This window comes from Nelumbo lutea, chromosome 1 (assembly GCF_056320005.1).
Source record: "Nelumbo lutea isolate HS-2025 chromosome 1, American lotus-T2T, whole genome shotgun sequence".
NCBI lineage: Eukaryota > Viridiplantae > Streptophyta > Magnoliopsida > Proteales > Nelumbonaceae > Nelumbo > Nelumbo lutea.
Window position 1 is genome coordinate 105,948,414 of NC_142684.1, and position 25,355 is coordinate 105,973,768.

At 38.9% G+C, this 25,355-nt stretch overlaps 2 protein-coding genes across 3 annotated transcripts in view; both read right to left on the reverse strand.

The window, feature by feature from the left end:
- Positions 1-1,415: 1,415 nt before the first annotated feature.
- LOC148876608 (O-fucosyltransferase 31-like) lies at positions 1,416-7,441 on the reverse strand. Its single transcript, XM_088974404.1, has 10 exons — positions 7,062-7,441; positions 5,966-6,028; positions 5,749-5,830; positions 5,542-5,612; positions 5,266-5,354; positions 4,909-5,112; positions 2,895-3,165; positions 2,544-2,771; positions 2,227-2,424; positions 1,416-1,779 (listed from the first exon to the last, which is right to left on the reverse strand). Exons 1-10 carry the CDS (start codon positions 7,188-7,190, stop codon positions 1,570-1,572), a joined length of 1,545 nt encoding a protein of 514 aa, XP_088830530.1. The 5' UTR covers positions 7,191-7,441; the 3' UTR covers positions 1,416-1,569.
- Positions 7,442-17,332: 9,891 nt separating this feature from the next.
- The window catches only part of LOC148876609 (putative ubiquitin-like-specific protease 2B), a 43,743-nt gene continuing 35,720 nt past the window's right edge, over positions 17,333-25,355 (reverse strand). For both annotated transcript variants that reach the window (XM_088974499.1, XM_088974571.1), the window contains exons 14-16: positions 20,416-20,535; positions 19,037-19,468; positions 17,333-18,264 (exon numbers count right to left, since the gene is read on the reverse strand). In XM_088974499.1, coding sequence (XP_088830625.1) covers positions 17,647-18,264; positions 19,037-19,468; positions 20,416-20,535 — 1,170 coding nt within the window. In that variant the 3' untranslated portion in view covers positions 17,333-17,646. The remainder of the gene's footprint in view (positions 18,265-19,036; positions 19,469-20,415; positions 20,536-25,355) is intronic.

Here is a 25,355-nt window from a genome sequence, read left to right on the forward strand (position 1 = left end):
TACTCTATTTTGAGCCGGTTGCTTTTTCGCTTTCTTTGGAACTGTATTTTTTAACTGAACCAGTCAACCGGTAGTGGTAATGTGAGTTTATTCTGGAGAGATGGAAGGAATGGTTCAAAATCCCGACCTCGCCTTTGGAAGTTGGACCAAAATGAATTGTTGATGGGTGGATAGGTGAATTTGAGTACCGATTTCCTCACAGAATATTCCTCACCCACTTTACATCAGAACAACTCCTGTACTCTATGTTTTCATCCATGGGGAGATGTTTCGAATGCATGGCTTCATGTAACCGAAAATTTTGGTTTTATTTTTTTTTCCGATTCAGTGATTTTGGTTATTGGTTATTGGTTTTTAGATTAAAAAACTAGGCTAATTGAAAAAATTGAACCAAATTTTGGTTCATCTATATTGGTATTGCCTCAATTTAGTGTCGGTTTGGTTTTTCCTCAAAGGTAAATTGCTGAAACATCCCTGAAGTTTGTGGTTGTTGCTGAAATCTTTCCTGAAATTTGGTAATTGCAAATTTGGAATCACCTTCCCTGGACATTTTGACATAGTTGCAACTTGCAAGTAGATCCCTTTTATTAGAATTCTCTAAAAGGAGGCATGAAAATGTCCAAAATACTCGTATAGTTATTTTAACCAAAATATTTTTTCCAAGTTCTCTAATTCCTTATCCCAAATCCTTATAATCTCTTTTTCTGAAATTGATTTATTTTCCAAATTTACTCTTCATATCAACCGCTCAAAGGTAAAGTTGCAACTCTAAATTATCTTTTTTCATGAAGTTTGTATTATTTTTCTATAAAACCCAGCCTTAATAGTAACTGCAGAGTATTTTTTAACATTTTCATAGATTCTAAGAGAAGAGATCTACTTACAACTGTGTCAGAAAGTTAAGAGGAAGTGATAATTACCAACTTCAATGAGGTTTTAGCAACAGTTTCAAAGGAGAGGTTTCAGCAATTTATCCTACCTCTAATAATAACTTTTGTTAATTCAGTTCTGGTTTATTAGTTTAAAATGGTTTTTAACCGAATAAAACGAATTATGTGCACACGTTCTGACTTTATCTGCCAGAAAGACATGACACCAAAGGACTTTCACCAATCTGTCGCTCCCAAAATTGATCTCTTTGGTAATTGCTTCGAAGTTGGGTACTAGGCTCTACCATTGACCACCGGATGTAAAATGTTAAGTGGAACCATGTTTCTACAATCGGAAGTTTCTGACTGCAACAGCAGTTTTGGATACTCGCACCAAATCGCACTGAGCTAATTTAGGAGTTGCGACAAATCACAAGTTTTCTTTGGAGAGTTCCTCTAAACTGATTCTATTGAAGCATATAACTTGGTTCAGACTTGCGGAGATTAGCATTTGCACAATGTTTACTCAGAAGCCCCAGGAAGCACTTGGTCAGGATAAATATTAGATTTTCTAATAACAGGTATTGTTATTCGTACAAACAAGAGATTGAAGCTTGAAACTTAATAAAGAAAATGGATTCTGCCCTATACAACGCTATAAGCCACAAATAATCATGGCTGTAAAACATTAAAACTTGCGCTAAACGTGACACATACAATCAGGTGCAGGATATGTATAAATGGATTGCTTCTCTTTCCTCAGTCGGATTTGTCCTTGTCTGTTTTTGTGCCCCTCCAGAACTGCCTGCTGAAACTCGGACCATTCTATACTCTTGTTCAGGAGCAGCTGACCCAACAATGCCATGCTTGGCCTAATAGTCTTCAAATTCTCATAGGTTCGATGACCCACCTAATGATATGACCAAAATCAACATCAACAGTGTGGCATTACAATCTTTTTTTTTTTGGATCTTCATATAAACTCGTGCATATATTTTAAACATAAGAACTGAATTGAGAACTACGGTTGACAAACTTGGAATTAGGAGCACAAACCATTTCATGGATGCCAAATATGTCGTGAACCACTGAACCACACCTAACAATGAATCATTCCTTTCCATTTTGGCTGTTGACTGGAAAGATAGGGCTTGGTGCTCTTTAAGGACCACCACCTAATGTTGATCCTTGCTATCTGGGGGTCGTGGGAGGGGTGGACTAGATATGGACCTTTTGGTTTTGTTTTTTTTTTTTTTTTGCACAAAGTGGCTTTGCTGCTCCGTCACTTCTATAAATTTTATTTTAGCAACACTTAAATTCTATCAGACATGGTCTTGTGTTAAAGGGAGATACTTACCAATGCATTATGCATATTTCCAGGAGATGCTGAGATAAAAATATCACTGTGCATGCTGACATAGTAATCAACCGCAGCTAATAAAGAAGCTTTCCCTTCAATTTTAGCCCGTTCCTCTTCAGAAGCCAGGCTTTTCTTGTCTTCCATCAAGGGGAACAGATTACGCAAAGCTTGTATCCTTGCTTCCCCACCATAGACCTGGATAATATGGAAAAACAAGGTTTTTAAACTCTAGATATGACACAGATACTTCATTGATTTCAAATTCTACATAAATGCAGGGGCTTTCCTATGTGCAGATAAGATATGTAATAAACCTTGTGGGATGCAAGATAGAGTCGGGTACTATTGTCAAAGCCCAAAGCTGCCAGCAACAATCCAATCTCTTCTGGAGTCAATGGGCAGCGTCCTTGACTCCTTAACTCCTCATCAGTAAACTGAGAGTTCATGACCCTTCCCTGCCAAATCACTTGTCTGTATTTGGCCAAAGCCATTTTTTCTGCTTTACCCCCACCAAAATCACAGGCCGAATGAGCAGCCATATCCTGCATGATAAGTAGTTAGAGAATACGGTGCAAAAAAAAAAAAAAAGACTTGTAAACAATGAGAATCTGAATGCAGTAAATTAAATGGTTCTACAAATGATTGTCAACAGAAGTACACCATACCTTATCAAACCGAAGGTGTAGTACAACAAACTTTCCATCTCCCCATTTCTTTCCATCATCAGTTGTCTCCCTCAAGAACTGATTATCTCCTAGTGCACTTTTACCTGCTGGACGCCTAAGGTGATTGACAAGGACCTCTCCCAATTCTCTGATGTGAGGAACGAAGGCTAATGCCTTAAAGTTGACTTTACAGCGAAGGCGTTGAATGTCCATAGGCAAGTTATCAAAAGCTAAACGGTGAGAAAATGGTGCAATAGCAGCAATACCATAACTGGGCCAATCACCAAGTGTAAAATCATTATTAACATTTTTTGCTTGATAAAATAAAATTTCTGATTAAAATGCACATTACCAATTAATCTTATATGTGATGTCGTGGCAACCTAAGAATACACAGCTGGAAATACTTGGTGATACATTGATTTCAAAATGATCTATTGGTACCACAAAGAAAAATGTACCATTTAAATTAAGCTAGTGGCAACCGCATCTCAGGTTTCAAGATGTAAAACAATGAATAACTGGCTCCTTGAATAAATTTGGAGCAAAGATAAAGATCTAATGCAAATCTTAGTTTTAAGAATGGGATGCCATTAGTAAGCATGGGATCTCTTTGTATGAAAGCACCAAAGCAAGTTATAAAAATATGCAGATAAATGTTGGTTCTTGGTTTTACTCTGCTGATAAAAGAAAATGTTGGTTTTACTCTGTATTTAGGTACCCCAGAAACCCGGATACACTGCAAAAATTGGCAAATATTTAATTGGTACTTCAGGAACTGATAATGAGAATGTGGTTGCATGAAGAAATATTATTTGATAAAGTGGAGAATGAAATGGCTCTGGAAACAGGTGGGTTGAGTATTGGAAGCAAGATTTTGGATGAGTTTTTCTTTTAAAGAGGGAACCTAATTTGATAACTAGAAGAAATTTCAGAGTCTTGAAACAAACCAAAATTGCCTCCTAGCTCATTCTTCTCAATGGTTGGACCAAACACAGAAGCACTTGTTCTTGCACAAATTCCTCAAAGCAGCATTCACCTAAAAGGGTTTCCATGGAAACGGTAAGTACTTGCAAAAGAAGGCCCTCCTTCCTCAAGTTCTTTGGAGTGGTTTTGATTTTCCTTCTCTATGTAAAGGAGGTGTTTTCTAAACAAGTAAACAGATATCCATACTATCTAATAAAAAACAGAACAGTCTTTCAGAAAAAGCAATTTTTTTTAGCTAAAGTAGGACAAAAGAAGAGGAAAATTATTTTTCCTTAAGCCTAATTCCCTGAAAAGAACCAGTAAATTCGACATGTTTGCTAGTATATAGTGGTTGATCTGATGGGTTTCTATTTGCCAGCTTGTGGTTGTTTTTGATCTCCTTCATTCAGCTGGTATTACCATTTACCATCCATTTCAAAACCTTGAAATGCTGGGTATGGCTTTTTATTTCAACACTATAAATAAAACATGAATACTGTCAATTAAAAAAAAAAAAACACACGATTGCTTCTAAATGCTATTGTTCTCAAAGTTTTGGAGGAAAAGGGGCGAGGTGGAGTGGAGGGAACAGACCGGGATGAGAAACTGACTCCTCTTTTGCCATGTGGTAAAGTGCTTCTTGGTTAGAATTAACCACATGGGGTGAGAATGAAATGGAGATAATGCTAGAACAAATTTCATTCTAATTAATCAACAATTGAACCAATCTCCCTAAGGCTCCCAAATATGACAATGCCCATGCCACTAATCAATCAGAGATAAAGAGAAGGTAATCACCAGTTCGCCACATTGCATTTAATTCAGTTCACAAAAACTCATTCAGAAGAGAAAGATTAAGTTGGGAAACTGAATAGATGATTCAAATCTCAAGATTCCAGACAACATAATTTCTGCCTTCGCCAGGGTAGGGGGGTGTAGGGGTTTTGGGGGAGGGCTACCTCCTGTTGGTGTAGTCTATTTACCAAAAGAAAAAAAAACAGAACATAATTTTAATTTGCAAATAATAAAAAGCGATGTATTTACCAACCCCTGTAATACAGGCAAGACATTCTCTAGATACCAATTAGGTGAAGCATGAACAGGTGCTGTTTTTATTCTTGTAGCTCGAATGGCTGTTGCATAATACTCTCTAGTGCTCCATGAGTATTCTTTAGGTAGATCTTTAACTATAGAAATTTCATCCTTGAGGACATCAATAAAGTGATCTACATCAAATATTTCTGAGAATGAGCTGCAAATGAAAACCAATAATCAGTGGTGCAGTCTCCAACATTTTCTTACAACTGGTGTATTGTGTATTGTTAATATATACTCAAGGGGAAATAACCCAAAACTTATAATAATCTAGACAACATAAGAGAGTAAAAGTATTTTCTATAACTACCTTGAATCCTGCCAAACAGGATTTACTTCAAAATGTGGGATCACAAGTGTTGCATTTAGAATTTTAGCAACAGCTACAGCATCACAAATCTGCAAAATAAAAACTAAAAAATCATTCTTTGGGTAAATAAAAAAGAGCATCTTAAGTAATTAGTTTTATTTGTTCACACAAACAAATAAGTGCAAAATGAACAAGATGTATACTTTTAAGCATCATGTTCAGTCTATTTGTTCCCCATATTAATGTTCTTCCTTGAAAAAAGATTAGATTACCCACCCCCATTCTTTGTTGGTTCAGGCCTCCATCCAGAAACACCTGGATATATCCCTGAGACTTCTTTGGTAGCACTGTTAGAAAATTAGAAACAAAGACAATGGATATCAGAAAACAGATCCTGCATTGGATTCAAGAATCCCTGTTCCATTACTTCATGCAGCAGATTAACTGTATGCAATTTTCATTTGCTCCACTTTAATTACTCACCAGAGGAACTTGCAGACTTAAGACAAGGTTTCCATCCTTGATCAACCAAAGGAGACCAGAGCTCAGATTGTTGTCTACCTGACTGGGTGTAAGAAGCAACATAGGAAAAAAAATTAAAAAATAAAAAAATAAAAAAAACAAGAAGAAGACAATCAGCAGACAATACTTGACCTTAAGAAGAAACATTTCAAAGAAAAATATAGTCCCTTATACTCACAGGTTGGCGTTGTAAAGCACCCTTCAATAGTGGCAGATGCTTGGGTTTAGGAGCATTCCACTCCTGCAAAATAGGGAAGACATTCCATTAAATGAAAAAAAAAAAAAAAAATCAACTGCATACTTTTAAGATATGTACATCTGCTATAAAAGTAGCCAACAAAAGTAAATGTTAACAGTGGTGTAACACCCATCCATGGAATGCATCTGCATGCTATTCATAATTCCCATGACTAACAATAATAGCTAGTACCATAAAGTTTAGTTGATAAGCTATACCGAGAGAGACATACTAGAAATAAATAATTTTAAGCAAGCAATAATAGTGAACTCAAATGCACGTATTTCTACTTTGTGAAATACAATGGAGGAATCAATGGTCAGGGATCCCATTATGCATTGAATTTGATAATAAGCACATTAACACGACAAAAGAAACCAAATAACAGTAAACTTAAACGCACTTTTAATAAGATTTTTCTTTCGAATAACAATTAATTTACTTAAGGAAAGAGAAAAAAAAATGAAACAATCAGGTAAGGTAACCACCAGCACAATCCCCTTTTACAAAAAGGAGGTATGAGTCGTGAATAAGAGCCAGAAATCATTCTGGTTGAAGCCAATGCATCAGGTTGACCGGAGTTTCCATGCTTGAAAACTCGGTGCACCAGTTTAGTACAACCATAGGTGGGTCGCAGAGCACACCCATTCAACTCACTAACCCACCGGGTCCACTCCTTTCAGCGTTCAGCCAGACGGTTATTTAGGATTGACGTATTTGTGTCCCCAAAACCAAAAGCCAGAAGGCCCAAAACTTCTCTTCCCAATTATAGAAGAAATCATAGAATAAATCAGTTGTTCGACAAAAATCGCTCTGACTTCCGAATCACCCACAAAGTACCAGAGTAATAATCCCCAAAGTCATCAAATACATGAAATCCCGCCCGCCATTGCCAATTACAGAAGACACCCGCCCGCCCTGATACACAAACACGACCACCCGCGCGTGCTAACTTAACAACACAGACGCAAACACAGAGAAACACGGGAAGGCCGAACAAAAGCAAAGCTTGAATGTTTGATGGAGAAGAACGTACCGAGAAAAGAGAAGGCGAGGCGTGGCCCAGGGGGCTAAAGAGACGAGGAAAGAAAACGGGGAGGAGCAGCACTAAGAGACCTGCAAATGCTCCTCTCTGAGATTGGAGGAGGTGGTGGTAGAATCTCATAGTCGGCAAGCCCCCTAGTCTCGCTCTGGGATCTGAATGAAACCGATGTTGTACTGCTGGTGGTGGAAGCCCTAATCGTAGAAGCAGAGGAGAAGAAAAGAAGAATTCCTCATCAAAGGAAGATCGAGAGAGCAACAAGAAGAGAGTTTAGTTTAGACTTTAGAGAGGCTTTGCTGAATGCTGAACGTTCACAGGGGGGTGGTTCTGAATGCTGAACGTTCACAAAAGAGTTATTAGATACATACATACATATATATATATATATATATATGTATGATCCTTTTTACCCTAATATTCCAATCTAAGGGTTAAATTTAACAAACTGCTTAAACCATTCAACCTAGACGTTAGAACCGTTGACCCAAAAACTAATGGCCAAACCGGTTCTGTTTTTGGGTTGGTTTTTAAAACTTGGTCAAAAGTATTAAAATTTTGAAATGTATCAATGACCCTCCAATACACCCCTATAGCAAGTGTTTGGGGGTTTGACCTGTTTCAGGGGGCAAATGCTCCTTAAAGGCTTAAACAACCCCTGAACAGGTTTGAAAAATAAATTAAAAAGGTAAAAGTGTCCAAAGATACAAGCCAATATTCCCCATCCTACATATTAGCTTGTATTGATACTTAGAACCTTTGGTCAACTTTCCTATGTTCTTTTAATTGGTGAAATATGGGTTCCATAAAAATAAAATTTTTTCTTAGATAAATTTTTGACAACTTATTTGAGAAAATTTTATCCACTCGGGCTGTTAATAAATTACTTGCCTATGAATGGGGGAAATTGGTCAAACTATGTAAGGAGTAAAATATACCTACTAAAACAAAAAAAAAAAAAAATTAGGGATCAAATTTGCTCACTTTAACCATCTAACAAAAAAACATGGGTGAATGTATTTACTTGAATAACATTTTCCTAGATAACACTTACCCGGATGGAAAATGAGGAAAATTGGTTATAAGGATCGAATATCTGCTTCTAGGTAATTCTCCAACCAAGGAGGACAATTGGTAGAACATTCGTGCCAACCACTAGAAATGGAAGAAAAGGCTGTAACATTGTGGGTTACCCACTTGAAATCTATGGGCAAGGTCCTAGAATATTTGAGATAACTAGCTAAACCTTTGATAGGGACACATCCCTTTCTTGGAGAATAGCTGCGATTAGATCCTGGGAGTCCGATTCAACAACTAGGGAAGTCACCCTGCAACTTAAAGCCTCGCCCAAACCCCTTCTAAGAGCCTTAGCTTCTAGAGAAAGGATCGAAGAGGGAGAACCTTATTATGCCCTGCTGCAATTAGTTTACTAGAAGAGGACCTTAGAAAAAAAATGATTATCACCTTTTGAGCTTGGGAGTTACAAGCTGCACCCGAGTTTGACTTAACAACTCTCAGAGGGGGGAACTCCAAGTTTGAGGGGGAGAAACTAGGGAGGAGATGGGGGAAGGGGATATGTAAGTCTCAAGTTGCTCATGGGTGATAATGAAGACATTTTCAATGATCTTCTAGGGATGATCTTTCTCACCTTGGTGGACCAAGTCGTTCCTTGATTTCCATAATAGCTAGTATGTTTTTGCCACTCTGGTCTTCCTTGCTTGCCCAACCTTTAAGTTTGAGTCATTTATCCAATTAGCTAGCCAACCTGCTGGATCTTCCTAATTTGTAGGGGCTTGAATAGGAACGTTTAGGCCAAACCAAACAACCCTCACAAAAGGGTAGGTGATAAGCATATGGATCAACGACTCTGGCTACTCTCTCCACCTTGGGCAGGTGTCATCATTTATAATATGTCTTTACTTCATCTTGACAAGGGTTGGTAGAGCTCCATTTAAGCATCTCTAGTGGGAAAACTGAATTTTGGGGAGAATCTTGAGCTTCTATATGTATTGCCATATGTCGGCTGATTGGTTTGGGAAGGGGTTGAGGCTAGGCATTGGCGACCCTTCCCGTAAAACCAGCTACTAAGCTGATTTCACCAAAAAATTATTGTCCTTTGAAAGTTTCCATGCTAGCTTGTCTTATCGGGGGGTCCAACTTAAAGGAATTTGTAAGATTGCCTTCACCTCCACTTCTATAAACAGGCCTCTAAGAACTTCCATCTTCCACGATCTTGAGTTTGAGTTGGTAAGGTAAAACAATTTCATGAACTATGATTGGGTTGGTTTCTTTGACTAGATCTTGTAGTGGGGAAGGGACGGAACACATGGCTCCTCCCAAGTGTCGATGCTTTCTCCTTATTCAAATCTCCAAATAATGCCTTTTTTCAATAGGTTTCTTCCATCAACAAGGCTTCACCACGCCCACGATGGGTGGGACCCAAGAGCGGCCTCCAGGAAAGGGACCCTTGAAAAGTAAACGTTTCTAAGGATCTTTTTAACATGGCTTCTTGATTTTTTAGAAGGTTCCATGCTACTTTCACTAGGAGGGCTATGCCGAAGATGTGAAATTTTCTAAAGCTCAAGCCGCCCTTTAACTTCGGATGGCAGAGGTCTCTCTATGGTATCCAGTGAATTTTCTTTTATCCCCACATGAAGTTTTCCATGACACTATTCATCTTCCTGCAAATTTCTTTTGGGAGACGAAAATGCATCATTGAAAAAGATTAAGGACGTTGAGGCTAAGGCCTTAATCAAGATTTCTTTGTCTACTGGGGTTAAAAGGGCCCATTTTCATGAATATACTTCGGGCTGAACTAATTCTAGAATTTTATAAAACAACTCTGAATTGTTTCCATCGATGTTGGAACCCCGAGGTAATTGGAGTAGTTTCCTTATGGAACTTTGACTACTCTGGCCATCATTTTCCTTAACTGCGGAGAGGTGTTTGAGTTAAAGAAAATTGTTAATTTTCTTAAGTTAATGTTCATACCTGTACATGAGTTAAAATTTTGGACAATCCGGTTGAATGCATGACAATGGTCTAGGTCTGCTTTCTCAAAAAGGATACAATCATCTATGTATAGGAGGTGGAAAATAACTAGGCCCCGATAACCTAAAATAAGGCCCTGGAATTCTTGATTTCCAATTTTTCTTTTCATAATACTTGTGAGGCATTGCATGATGCATACAAAGAGATATGGCGAGAGTTGGTCTCCCTAGCGGAGGCCATTTAGAGGTTCTATGAAACCTCACACAATCTCATTCAATGGGAGAGCGTAAAACACCTAAGAAACATCAGCCATGCGTCTTTATACAAACCCCATAGCCAAAAGAGTCAATTCTAAAGCTTTTCAATCCACAGTCGTATGCTTTTCTCATATCCAACTTTATTGCCATGGTGAAAGACTTCCCTTTCTTCTTTCTCAAATAATGAAATGCCTCATGAGAAATTTTGATATTGTCTAAGATGTTCTTGTTGTCCACAAAAGCACTTTGAGAGTCATCTATTATATTGCTTAACACCAACTTCAAACGGTTTGCCAAGGATTTAGCAAAAATTTTATAAAGCACATTGCATAAGGATATCGATCTAAAATGCTTTACTAAGAAAGAATTTTGTTGCTTTGGGATCAGGGCTACGTTGGTAAAATTTAGTTTTGGAGGGTGCGCTTTGTGGGGTATAAAAGGGTGGATTTTCGCATTGTGTAACACTATTACATCATTTCACTTTGATGATCCCTTATTGTCAAATATTAATACTTTATGGGGCTCAAAGTTTGGTAGATGAGTTCCATCTAGAAGTTGATAACAGTGCCTGTTTTTTGTGAATCCTTTTGATTGGTGGGATAGACTACCATATTAACCCAAAAAATTACAAATGCATTGTTCCATCCAGATTGGTGGAACAGACTACTAGTATTTATCATCTAACAAAATATTTAGCCCTCAGAGCTATAGAGTGGGTTGCAATAGTAGTAGATTTATCCTTATGGACAAAAGATATTGGAGAGAAATTGTTCAAGAGGCTCAAAATAATATCCAACTTCTCCTGACAAGACCTAAAAAATTCATTCTCCCTTTTTCGACATCCAACAACAATTACTTTTGAGTATGAAACTATAACCAAATCCTTCCATCATTTTCCCTTGAAAAAAGAAGAGCTCCTAGAATGACTCCCAGTTCTAATTCTAGAATACCAATGACTCCTAAGCTCCTTCCTGTAGCCACCAAAAAAAAATGATTTATCATCACTTAGCACACAAAGCCATAAAAATATAATACTCCATTCAATACATTGCCATTACATAGAATTGGTTTAACTTCTTTGTCAAATAGAGACAAAAAATCAACTATTTTCTCAAAATTTACACATAACATCCCCTTAAACATTTAAGCACAATACATTGTTTATTTTCCTTTTAATTTCAAATAGAGAAATTACTTTGTCAACAATATTTTTTTTTTTTGGATTAGCAAGCTACTAAGATCTAACTTAGCAACTCAGTCATATGAGGTTCAGCAAGAGATCCAAAGAAAACTAAATCAAAAGATTATCCATTTAGTTAAATTGCACCATTCTTCTAAACATAGTAGGCTACATGCTTGAAAAACAAAATCTCTAGTCAAAGGACAAGAAATAAACAAATGAAACAACTTAGATTCATTTTGACAAAATGGACAACTCATATCCTTATTTATAATATACCATTTATCTATTCTCTACAAGAAGAATTTAAAACTAGGAGGGATTTTTAATCTCCAAATCTTCTTAATGCTTAGTTTGAAAGGAATATAAACACAAATACGTAAGTGCAAAACCTTATATTTTGTATTATATTTTATACATTTATACTGCACATATTTGTATTTGTACTCTTTCCATACTAAGCCTAAGTCTTTATCTAAACACTTGTTAAAAATATGTTTACATAGAATCTTCTCAATCTCACCTGTTGAAACAAATTAGAGACCAATTGAAGATTCTAATTTCTTGATTCATGACATATCAAATCTCTTACTAAGATGCTTCATCTCAAGGGGAGGGGGACCCATAAGGCAACAAAAATCTTGTTTAGATTTTATCCAAGGACACTCCCAAATACTCAGATCTGTTTGGCCATGAATTTGAAACCTTATTAACTGAACCATTGTTTTAAAAACTGGATTGGACCAAATAGTTAAACCATTCGATCGAAGAACCAGTTATATATCCAAGTTCATTTTTAGGTTGGACTGATTTTCTAAAAAAAACGTTGAATTGGTCAGAGAAGTGCTAACCCAAACGATCAAATTGCTAAATTGTTGACTTGGGCAGCAGTTTGTGGTTTAATAAAAAATATTTAATATTTTTAAAGATTATTAATAAAAAGGAATGAAGAGATTGAGAGATGGGGAATGATTGAGACATGATCTCATATATGAGATCACTAAGATTTGTGTGTGTGAGAGAGAGAAAGAGAAACGAGATCTTATATCTTAGAAAGTGTCATCACAATTGCTGTCACAAGTGAACATCATCATCATCATCACTCTTCTTCTTCTTCTTCTTCTTCTTCTTCTTCTTTTTCTTTCTTTCTTTATGTTTGGGTGATGGTTGAATTAGTAAGGATGCCACATGATAGTCTCAGGGGCCATCCTCTCTCTAGCTATGTCGAAACCACATGTAACGAAAGAGTACGACTAAAGAGTGTCCTACATGGACAAGGAAGCATACTCCGTCGGGAAGATGAAACCTCCTGAAGACCTCGATAGACAACCTCATCCCAACAACCCTAGAAGCCCTATCCATCTAGGACATGGATACCCAACTATAAATAGGTATGGGACCTTTTAATTTTTGGGAAGAACACTCTGTGAATATCTCTACACTATCTCTTAGGCTCGGACCAACATTATTCCAACCTATTCGGCCCGGCCACCTCTTTCTCTACCAAACTAACTTGAGCATCGAAGTACCTACCTAGGGAATAACTCCTCAGGTTTTTGACCTTTCTCCTGGTTGTAGATCCTAGTGCGCAGCTTCGTCCTTCCATATCAGCTTCGTCTAGTTGGTAGGATTATCTGATTGTGTTCGCGGTTCAAAACACCTCGGATCAGACAACATCAGATTGGCAACGTTTGTGGAAAACGTACAAAAAGCCATTTTCCAAACACCTTTCTATGCACTCAAAGTAATTACACCCCAAAACACATCCAACCACTCTAGATCTTGTTCCCCATCTCGGAGATCCCGCTTACTTCACAACTCTCCACCTCGGTAGCCCCAACATTAGGTTGTAGTCGACCCCACGCAATTCCAAGCCATGTAGCAAAAAGTCAACCGCATCCTAGCCTTGGTGGAGATGTTGGGGCAACCAACTTATCCTCCCCAAGCTAGATGCCCTATCGCGCAGGTGCCTACTATGATCCTCGTGCCAAAGACCCAAAAGGGTGCCACGAAGATAGGCATGAGGCCCAGTTTGGCCACGAATGACCACAACCATCCAAAGGATCTGACTCCCCAACCCATCCTCACGCACACGATGCCCATCATAGATCCCATCACTCAACACGTCCATGGTCAACAATCGGGATAATGTGTATTCCCAAATGTGAACATACACTATCCTCCTCACAACAGCTAGCTCCTCCTTCGATAGCTCAGTTTGGGAAGGACCCTTATCCTTGGTCCTCGGAACGGACAGGGCGAGGGAGAACGACCAACCTCCTCAGCACTTCACAAAGAAAAAACCCTCTTTCCAGTGTTTAATGGAAGAGGGAGCCCCAAAAAGCACTTTGGTGTTTGGTTTGGTCGACAAGTAGTAGTACCCTTGCTTGTGCTTCTTCTAGTGGAGAAAATATCTAAACATCAGTAGGGTGATCTTGATGCCCCTGAGAGTGCAGTAGCAAAGCAGCCCAACTAGGTACTAAAACAAGTTCGACATCAACTGAACATGTAGAACCTAATACCACCTCAGGATGGCCACTACCTTGGGATCTAAAGGGAACCTAAGGAAAGCTATCAAATTGTGGACATATACACAAATTTTCCCAAGACGGGCCGAAGTGGCCCTTTCCCTGATCCTAGGACACCTCAGTTCATACTCCTCGGGAATATGATATACTTGCTGGATCCGAGCCAGGTTGGTCGAGGAAAGGCTACACGAAGCCGAGGCAAACCGCTCTTTAGGCTCTACATCGGCCTCAATCGCCTCATTGGCACCAATTTCTTGACCTCATTACCGCCCTCGTCATTGACCTCGGCCACATTGGCATCAATCTCTGACACCCTAACATCGGTTACCTCATGCCGAGGACTACCCTCGCTCTCACCCCCCGAAGTGTATCCAATGAAAAGGGAAGACAAGGAAGACAAAGAAAAAGACATCTTACCAAAGAAAAAAGTTCGGGACACCCAATATATCAAGCAAGGGACTTCAACCGAACTCCAAGAAACAAACTCTTCTCAAATGACAAAGTGAAGTGGCTCGCCTACCCCTTTTTTATAAAGGCAGCCAACGGTTCATATCAAACCAGATCAACAACACCGATTCATGCCACCCTTCACACGCGCGTGAGCTCATGAAGATGAAATAGCGCTTCTGCCTACCAACCTCAGAAATCACACTAGCGTTGAACCGACCAGTTCACCCAACAAACCGGTCTAACTCTGAGCTAGTCAACTCAAAGAAATTAAAGTTCCTCATCCGAGGACCGCAAAGCTCTTCCACATCTAGTCGCAACCAAGCATAATACTCCTTGACTTCATAACTGGGCGAGTGGTGTTAGGGTGATGTTTGAGTTGGCTAAGGATGCCACACAACAATCTCCATGGCCATCCTCTCTCTCTCTAGCCACTTCAGTACCACATGTAATGGAAGAGCATGACTAAGAAGGAGTGTCCTACATGGACAAGGAAGAGGATTCCGTTGGGGAAGAGGAAACCTCCCGAAGATCTCGATAGACGACCTCATCCAAACAACCCTGTAAGCATTAAGGGACCTTTAATTTTTGAGAAGAACACTCTGTGAATAACTCCTCTTTCTCAGCTCGACCACCTCTTTCTCTACCGAATTGACTTGAGCGTCGAAGCACCTACCCAAGGAATAACTCCTCAGGCCTTTGACCTTTCTCCTGGTCGAACCACTAACCTGGAAACCGATGATCAAAATGGTTCCATTTCCAAGTCGATTTTTAAAACCTTGGACTGAACTATAACTCGAAGATCAAAAAATGTTGAAATTCTTCTTGACAACACAATGGGAATTGGGAAGGTATTTACTTTCCAACAACTTGACCCAAAGGTTATTCTTTTCATTGATGAACCCTCGTGCTAATTTTTAATTTAAACCTTCTATAGTTCTAGATAGATAGATATTCTTCCAATTGGCTCACTTCAATTTTCTCCTAAGTCCTACCTTCTCCCTCATTGCACCAAAACTCTCTGAACTTTTGGGTCCTAATATCATTAAAAATTATTTTTTTAATATAATTTCTAAAATAGATTAACCTTTTAAAAAATATATCAAATAAGGGCAAAAACACTAGTCATCTTCTTCCTCTTCCAAACCACTAGCCCTACAAACTTCAATGGCCACTATCCTCCAACGCCGCCTCTAGCAATGCCTCCGCCCACCTTTGACAACGTCGTTGGCCACCTCATGTTGTCTGATTGGCGTTAACGAAGCTGGGCAAAGGTAGAGGTAGCGGCGGCGACGATGCTGGTGGATGGTAGTCATTGAGATTTGCAAGGCTGGGGCAAAGGTGGGCGGAGTCGGAGGCAGCAACGACAACGCTAATGGATGATAGTCATTTAGATTCGCATAGCTGGGGCGGAGGTGGGCAGAGGGAGAGGTGGCAGTGACAACGTTGGTGGATGATAGTCATTGAGATTCGCACGACTGAAGCGGTGGTGGGTGGAGGCGTTGCTGGAGGTTGCCAAAGGCGGCGGTGCTGACGGATGGTTTGTAGGAGGAAGAAGATGAACAATGTTTTTGCCTTTGATATATATATTTTTTTAAATTAACCTATTTTAAAAATTATATTAAAAGCATTCTTTTTATTGACATTAGGCCCAAAAATTGCACTTATTAGCTATAATCCCTTTTTAATAACACTCAATAAGCAAGAATAGCTTGCGTAACCAACCAAATCACCACTTTTTTCCTTGCATAGAATGAAGAGGTTGCTTTCCATCAATCATGACCAATTGATTAAGGTTCATAACATCCAAAGCTCTTGACACCATTTTTCCTTTAAAATTTGTGCTCAAATCCCCCATAGTGTCTATCGTCTAGTCATCTACTAAGTATAACACTGATAAACTTCTCTCTAGATTAGGAAAGGATGGCCAGTAGCCAAAGAGAGGGTTACGGTACACACGAGTTTCAGTTATTTTTACAACTCCTTACTGGTCAAGTAGTAGTATAATAGTTGTATCTTACCTTATAACCTAGTGTGCCAGGTCACCTTTTGAATTTAGTATAGAAGAAACAATCAGATGGATAACGAATAGGTGGTTGAGCATTGGACTTTTCTTCCGAGCTGAGCTCAAATAATCTAACATTCAACTTGGATCAACTCATCTCTTCTCCTACCAATAGACGCTACACACACGTACCCACAGGACACTATAACCGTGCATTGGGAACAGATCCAAACCTTTGTCTTCTCGGCAAGCTTTTGGGAGCATTGTGAGTGGAAGATCCAGACTCTTTAATTATATATGGATTTGATCCCGTGCCTCCTTTCATGGAGAGAGACAAGTGACCATCTCAACTATTATCATAGGCCTATTTTTTGTCCTGTCAGCTAAAAAGCGAAAAACTGTTCACCCATGAAAACACTTTTGAACGCAGATTGAGTTTCTACTTTCTATTAAATTGGTTATTGGAACAGAGGGGTGAAAAGCAACGAGTAGACATGCCTGTTGCTCGACAGGTAGCATACACATAAACGTATGATGTGCCTCCTAGTTTAATTCGTTAATAGCAAAATTGGTACAGCCATAATTTTGCAATATAGGACCCTCGCTCGACCGCATGGTTGGTTTTGTTTTTGCTGTTGAACACCCCCCCTTAATGATTTAGTCTTGGTTCTTTCATGGGACAGGTGGCCAGTTTGGTTATCAGAATCGAGAAAAAACTTTGGCTGTCCACGTTCGACAGCCTAGAGGCCCGAGACAGTCACTACTCACTAGGGCGCTCTCTCTCTCTCTCTGTTCACCCAGCTGATTCGAAAGAGAAGTAGCGCCCGGCTCGAAAGTGACTGGATCATTCAAGGAACGTATGTAAAAAGACGAAATTACAGTGGCCCACTGAATAAAACTGTACAAGAAATATTACCACCCCCCACCCTACAACTTCAAAGTGCAAATGCTACACACGCAACTGCTTCTGTCTATTTTTTTAACCTAATTAGCCATTTTAATATCTTAGACTAACTCCCTCCGACCCTCCTCAACATAGAGCCGCACCAGATAAATTCACAAGACGGCATATCAATGACCCCACCAGAAATCTAGAATGCCAAACCCCCAACAATTAACAAAGGAACCTTGGACTTTTTATCATGAATGCTACACAAGACAGGTAACTTGATCATCACCGTTCCTCTTCGACGGGAAGCATGAGCCTAGGCCTTTTTGCAGATTGCTTTTCATTTGAATCTGAATCATCAGCACTCGTTTCCACATCATTGCCTATGAAACCCAGTTGTTCAGCTGACGCAACCTCTTGGTGGGGTGGGTCAAGGGGATTTTCTTGGCAGGGGAGGGATCCTTTGCTCTCATAGCTATCATCCATTCTATCCACCACCTCTTGAGAATCCTCAACAGCACAAGCCTCCAACCTCCCACTAGAGTCTGAACCTGGGCTTCCTGTGACACACCCAATGTTTTCTGGCGAGACTGATCTTGGCCTCTCTACTTCTGTCCCCTCTGGCTGATTTAGACCAACAAAATCCCTAATTTGACAATGCTCATCATCCACACCTATTTCTGATGAATATTGTGATATACAACCAGAAGAATCAGGGGATGAGCCTCCATCTTCCTCTTCATCCAATTGCATGCAGATTCTTGGGTTCCAAAGTGTCTCTGATGTTTCAAAATCTTTTGAGAAATATGACGTAGAACAAGCTTCATTTGTCATTCCTGCCAGTGGGTGACAAGCTTCACCTGATGGTGCATACATAAACTGTTTGCCAGTTTCAGCATCCTCCTGTTTCCAAACCCAAAATGGAATGGAAAAATATCAGTCAATTAAATTTCCTAAAAGATACTTCATCAAGTATTATGAATTTTTTCTTTTCACACAGAAAAGGAAATATTTTTCATAATCCCAGGAAAAGTTAAATCAAAATCTCATCTCACTACCCAAGTAAAGCTAATAAAAACTGAGTTATATGTTGCCAGAGCCACTAGATTTAAGGATGAACTTGAAAGATCTGCCTTTTTGTAAGAAGACTGTCAACATTGTGATTTCTCAAGGTGATTTGGCTAGCCACACTGTGAGCCTGCATGAATAACTGGTTTCCCTAAGGACCTTATGACACAGTGGTGCACTTGGCATGCAGAGCTTGGCAGTGAACCAGAACCTCTTTTTGGTGCACCACTGCTTACGACTTACGAGTCTCAAAAGGACAGCAACAACTTGGACGGCGGTTAGGATTGCCATGAAGGGTACTTGCCGGTGAGCTGTAACACCACTGCTATTTTGTTTTTGCACCATGACTAATTAAAAGCAACCAAACTGAGCTGTACTGGATATCTCAGCCAGGAGTTCTGATGGGACAAGACTGCATCCAGCAATCTTCTTCTCCAAATTTCAATGAGGAATTCATTATTTTTTCCTTAAATTAGGGAAAGGGAAGCTTGCACATTCATAGTATTCTGCCCCTCTTTCACAATGTCAAGCCAGTCATGCTCACAAATGTTGACTAGATAAGTCAATTAACTAGAAATTTTTTGTGATATTAAAAAAGACTACATACCTCTATTGACGGCATAGAAGATTTGAATCTCTGAAAAGTGTCCATCTGATCAAGAGGTCGATATTGCCCACCAGGATATGATCCAGAGATGGCTCCTGGCTCAAACAACTCCCTGAAAACTAATCCTGAATCTTTGCTGCATTGAACACCACCAAGAGATGGCGAAGCCAACAACTTGATTTCAATTCCTTGTTCAGCAGTGGAACAAGATGAATTACCATGAAATGTCTTTGCTGGACTGTGTTTCTCAGTGACAAATTCCATTGTATTTTCAGTGTCATTTTTCCCGATGAACTTGAAGGATTGATGCTCATCACCACAAAAAGTTGAAGGTGCTTTCTGAGATTGATCTTCAAGGATTTCATGAATCAATTTCTGGATATGTGCACGCTTGAGAGAAGCCTCGGAAGGTGGAAACCAGTCCATGCTAAGCTGAAAAAGGAAGCTCACCAACATAAATATATATAACAATAAAAAAAGGCAGACAGCCAAATTAACAGTCAATATTGATAAATGCACTTTAAGTCCCACCTCAAAATGAAATTACTGATGTATCCCCTCTCCAAGGCACAGCACAGATAAAGGAATTGATTAATTTCATTTTTTGGGCTGCTTATTATCCTTGGAGGATGTGGTGGACAAATTTAGAGGGAAATATGTGGATTTGTCTGGAAGTGACTGGAATGGAGATTGTATGCAATTCTTAACATAAATGTTTATTATGTACATGCTCAAAAGATTTTTCTAGGAAAGGCAATTGTATTAGATATGAACTGCAAAAAGTAACTTCTATACAAGTATATTTCATGATTAATGAGAGAAGACCATGCTCAAGATTAACATAAATCCACCCCAGCGTTTATGTAATGTCTACTAGCTCTCCTAATATGTAGGAAAGATATGAGTTGTAAGCTAACCACACTCCCACCTTTTTTTTTTGACAGGTAACCACCCTCCACCTTTTTGCGTCTCTACACTTTTCAAAAAAAGTAAAAAATTATTAAACTCTGGATTACAACAGTTATTTGAGGGTGGCTAATAAATTTTAGATGGTAGACCAAAGCCCAGGAGGAGATTAATCCTATTCCCTTAGACTGAAAATACATGTAAGATATTCATTAGATCTTATAAAAAAGTGATTTATAATTTTATATAAAAAAATGCCATGCACCCTAAGAGAAGTACAGAACTAGCCTTTCCACCCAAAGTGCTATTTACATTAGCTCAGTTTTTCCTATATAAAGTAGATACCCAAACTATAAGAAGTGAAACTAGACCAATGCATGACAACTACTGAAACTCTGAAACCAAGATATGATAACAAATTTAGAAAAAAAAAATTCCTTCAAGTGTATTTGCAGAATAAAGAGTTTACTTACAAAGCTGGAGAACCTTGTTATCCTGAAAGGGTTAAAGTTGACTGGAGCGTCCTCCAAAAACAGTTCCACATAGTGGAGCAGGAACAAGCCACAATCGAATGAATTTTCCTGCTGTGGCAGCTGGAAATACATTGAAAATTTGAGAAGGTAACATGTAAATACCAACAAGAATCAGCTAGAATATCATAAATCATTATAAATAAGATGAAACAGAAAGCTTCAAGAAAGATGCATTTTTACCTCATAATTGCTATATCTATATATATATAACAGTAAGTTTTGTTGATTATGGAAAAGAACTATAATATGTACAATAGTTGAGGGCTCTTAGCAGTTAGGCTAGACAAAGCTACCTAACCCCATGTTTATAAATACAACTTGAAAGTTGAAACTAGAAAGTAGCCCCCCCAAAACAATTGTTCCCTGTTAACCCCTCATTTAGCAAGTGAGTCAAAAATTCTGTTATCTGCTCTATGTGACCATAGTCCATAACCAACACACCCTATCTCCATGACCAATTGCTTAACTTATAATTTGCCAGCGCTTCCAGGTTCCTTCAACTTCCAACTTTAAACCATTTGATCACTGTTCTGGAATCACCTTCCACTACTAGAACAGGTCATCACCCAATGTTGGTCCTAGCTATCTGGGGTCTTGGGAGGAGTGAACAGGATACAAACTTAATCTTTGACTTTATTTTTGCTCAAGTGGCTTCTCTCAGACTTGAACTTGCATTCTCACACTTGTCAGCCCTAGATTTTACCATTACACCATGTAATCAACTTCCACTACTGCATTTCTCAAATTCGGTCTTGTATAATTTTAATCCTTGGGGCACAGTATGTAGTTCAGCTATTCTGCGGTCACCCATGCCTATTGGTCCTGAGAATAAGACAATAATTAAACCTGAATAGTCCCTGATAACTCCCCCTACTCTGGAAAGACCCATGTTACCAATGTTGCAGCCATCAAAGTTTACTTTCACTGTGTTTTAAAAGGTGTGGGAAACGTACACCTAAAGGTGCACCTCCTCCAGGCAAGATGCCCCCAAAATGCATTGAGGTATATGCTGGAGGCATTAATACCTATGAGGCATACACCTCAGGTGCAACAGGCGTTTGTCTCACATGCATTTTGCATGAGGCATGCTAGTACGCCTCATGCACAGCTCATACAAAAAGACAGAAAGAAAGAAAAAAGGAAAAAATGGAAAGGAAAGGGAAGGTAAGGAAAGGAAGTTTCAGCAGGGGCTCTGCCAACATGTTTCAGTATGAATGCAAAACCACGAATCTAAAAGAGACCACAGAAAAGGGGAAATCCTATGCAATACAAAAATTGGAACTTGTGCCAGTAAGGAAGAACCCAATACTAGGATTGCCTACTCACGTTTAAGAAAATATGCTAATCGCTTATATGGCAGATGTCAAGGATCCAAAAGAATGGAGTGAGCTTTGATGCTCAGGCTCTTATATGATGGCTAGTCACCAAGGGCCTCCTTAAGAGTTAGACATCCAACTTATGACAATATGAGAATCCTATATGATAACTAATCCGATCAAAAACCATGAGGGAGAACCTGAGATCCTGAAGAAGGGAAAACTACATCCTCATTAAGTCCCCATGTCCTAGATGATCAGCACAGGAAGAATTACATCATATCTGCTACTTGGGGACTCCTATCCCAGAGACCAAGAGGTAGATCCAAGATGTTTTTTTTAATAGCCCCAAAATTTACTCCAGGTGGAAGGGTGGCCACGTTAATATTTTATTATTGATGATCAGTAAAATAAATAGATACAGGGGAGGACGTAGCCCGCCTTGCCCTAGAACCCAAATACAAATATTTTTAGTAAGTCCAGAACCCATGCCTCTAATTTCTATATGTTGCTTAATTACCATTAGTCCACCTCTTTACTACATCCAAGATTTTCATGTAAGAGTCTTATACTTTATGAAATATCTTGTAATTTTTCTCCAAAATTCCCCAGTTTCCCATCAGCAGATTACTTAGCTGACAAATTGGCTAAGCAAGGGGTTCAGAAGGCACATCTGTTTTGGGCTCAAATGTAATGTAAATAGAACGGAGGGGGCATTGGAAACTGGCTATGTTTGGGGATGCTGTTGCATATTGTAAATATTACATTTATGAGTAACATGAAGCAATGTTATTAATGAAATATCAGAAAGTACAAAAGACAGGTATCCCAGAGGTTGATATCGCCTGGTTACAGAATATATACATCAAAGGGTTACTACCTTCCCCCTAAAAGAGATTCCCTCTCTCCACCCCTTGTTTTGACAACCATTAGCAGCCCTGTAAACACAGTGCGCTAAGACCTCCTCATTTATTCTAAGCTCTTTTTATCTCCCTTAATAAGTTATTGTACTGCCAAGGACATCTTTCACCATCTCAGACCCAACCCACAACCACTCTGGAGTACTCCCTCTATTATCACATTGACATAATTCATCCTTTTTACAAACCTCAATCCCTGTAGCACTGCCAATATTTCAGCTTTGGTTGAGTTTCCATGGCCTTCTGGCCTAAAAAAATTGTTAAAATGTCTTCATTGGTGTTCCTGAACACTCCTCCATATGGGGTTGGATTGCCCATGCTGCATCCATTGAGGGTGAACAACAACACTGCTGATGGATTATTGTAAATAATACATTCTTTATGATTTATTATAAAATTTTCAGTTACTGATAAAAAAATTTCCCCTAGAACTAAATGCACACCAGTGCCATCTCCAAAGAAAATCCAGCATGTCTTTAAGAATTACTTCTATAAAGACAGAAAATTTCCTTGAAGGCCTGAACCAAGAAGACATACTTACATTGAGAAAATAAGTGGTTTGTGGATTCCTTATCTTCAAAGCATAAGATGCAAGCATGAGGAAAAATGCCTCAACAGTGCTGTCTGAACATAGACAGGGATGTTGGAATCTCAAACGTGTCTAGGAGTCTGCTTCAGCAAGATGAAAAACATAGACTCGGAGACACATCTAGAAAATAATAACTACTACTAAAGTCAATATCTTGCGTATTCTAAAATCAGATACCACACAAAAGGGCATAAAAAATAAAAATGTTGTCTTCATTACCTAAGAAAGTAATATGGGAAAGACATGGTAATTATCATTACATCAGATGCTCATTTATGTTAAATAAGCAAAGACATGAAGGAAAAGGATATGTCAAGGTGCCCTTCAAGAATCTGTAATGTTGGAATACAGTATATATCTGACACACATTTGCTCCATTTAGAAGAGTCCATGCACGGCTCCAAGTCTCTTAATTTCCCTTGGAGCAGGTTGCAGCTGCTTACTTTCACCTAAACAAGGCTCTTGTGATAGAGGTCTACATTACTTTAAAGGGAACTTGTGGGTTAACAACTTCATAATTGGCTTGTCAAATTAGAGATAGAACACTTTTTCGTTAGTTAGACTAACTATTCTCTTTCCACATTGGCAAGCAATGGAAAAATTAATTGAAATATGATCCCCCACATATTTTCAGAACCCCTACAAATCCTCTAAAATTGCTCCAATACCCTAATTGCCAAAATAGTGATTTAATGAGTGCCCTGTAGGCACCCATTGAAGTGCACTTGATCCACCATTTTGTGTGAGATTTTGAGTGTCAAAAGAGTGACACCCTGAATGCCAAAATAGTGACATTGGCAAGCAATGGAAAAATTAATTGAAATATGATTCCCCCACATATTTTCAGAACCCCTACAAATCCTCTAAAAATGCTCCAATACCCAGAATGCCAAAATAGTGATTTAATGAGTGCCCTGTAGGCATCCATTGAAGTGCACTTCATCCACCATTTTGTGTGACATTTTGGGTGTCAAAAGAACTAAATTTGGATACAGTGCCATAAAACTCTAAATGACCTCTAAAATGGTGTATCAACCACAAGGGCTAACTAATTGTTAGGTGCTGAGAAGTATATGTACCCCTAGGTATAATCTCCCTTTATGGGCCGTTTCTGGAATTGAACTAAATGCTACATCAGAAGATGCAAGGATAGCAACAACATAAAAAAATAACACTTACCTCCATGACCTCATTTTCTCACATCAAATAACCAATCAATAGTTGAGACTATCATATTCCCACACTCTCTCATGTAGAAGGATGTTTGTACTTCTATTCCTCACTTTTTTAAGCAAACCTTGGTTTAGGAGGAAGGGGTTCCCAGGTCAGTGGGCACTGCCTCCATTGGCTTCAGCTAAGCCAGCTGACACTTTCCCTTTTTTTTTTCTTTTCGATTAAGTAAATTTCATTAAAGAATGACTAAAGGAGAAGGTGGGCCTTGGTGCAATGGTTGGGTTTCCATTGCGACTTGGGTGACAAGGGTTCAAATTTTGGAAACAGCCTGCATGAGTAAGGCTGCATACATCTGTCCCTCCCCAGACCCCACATTGGCGGAAGCCTCATGCACTGTGCTGCCTTTTAATGACTAAAGGAGAAAAATGCACAAGGAGAAAGAGATAAATATAAAATACTTTTTTTTGAAAAGTAAAGAAAGACACAAAAGATGCTGAACAAAAAGAAATGATACAACAAACTATGGCAGACCTAAAGGGCCACTCTTAAACAAACCTTTGGGGGAAGGCCCCAACCAAGTCCAGAAATCCTTATGACCAGCTGAAGAAGATGTTACTCTAGCCACCTGCTTCTCTGGCTTGCTTTTTGATAATTAATGAAAATTCTGTTAATAACCAATTAGATGTGGTACTGAATAGAACAGAATGGTTGAACAAGGTTCAAATAGCTCACCCCATATAATTGGCACAAGGCATCAATTATGATTAACTAAAATACACATTCAACATTCATGGTCATCTCCAGAACTAAATTTCAGATAAGAGGACACTGTTTGAAGTCTAAATATTGTTTATCCATGTAATTACATGCTATAGAAGCTAA

Excerpts from the sequence above, each read along its gene's own strand:
- LOC148876608 (XM_088974404.1), bottom strand. The coding sequence starts at position 7,190 with ATGAGATTCTACCACCACCTCCTCCAATCTCAGAGAGGAGCATTTGCA. Across the intron at positions 6,029-7,061 it reads CCTCGCCTTCTCTTTTCTCG|GAGTGGAATGCTCCTAAACC; the intron begins GTACGTTCTTCT and ends CCTATTTTGCAG. Across the intron at positions 5,613-5,748 it reads TAAGTCTGCAAGTTCCTCTG|TGCTACCAAAGAAGTCTCAG; the intron begins GTGAGTAATTAA and ends ATTTTCTAACAG.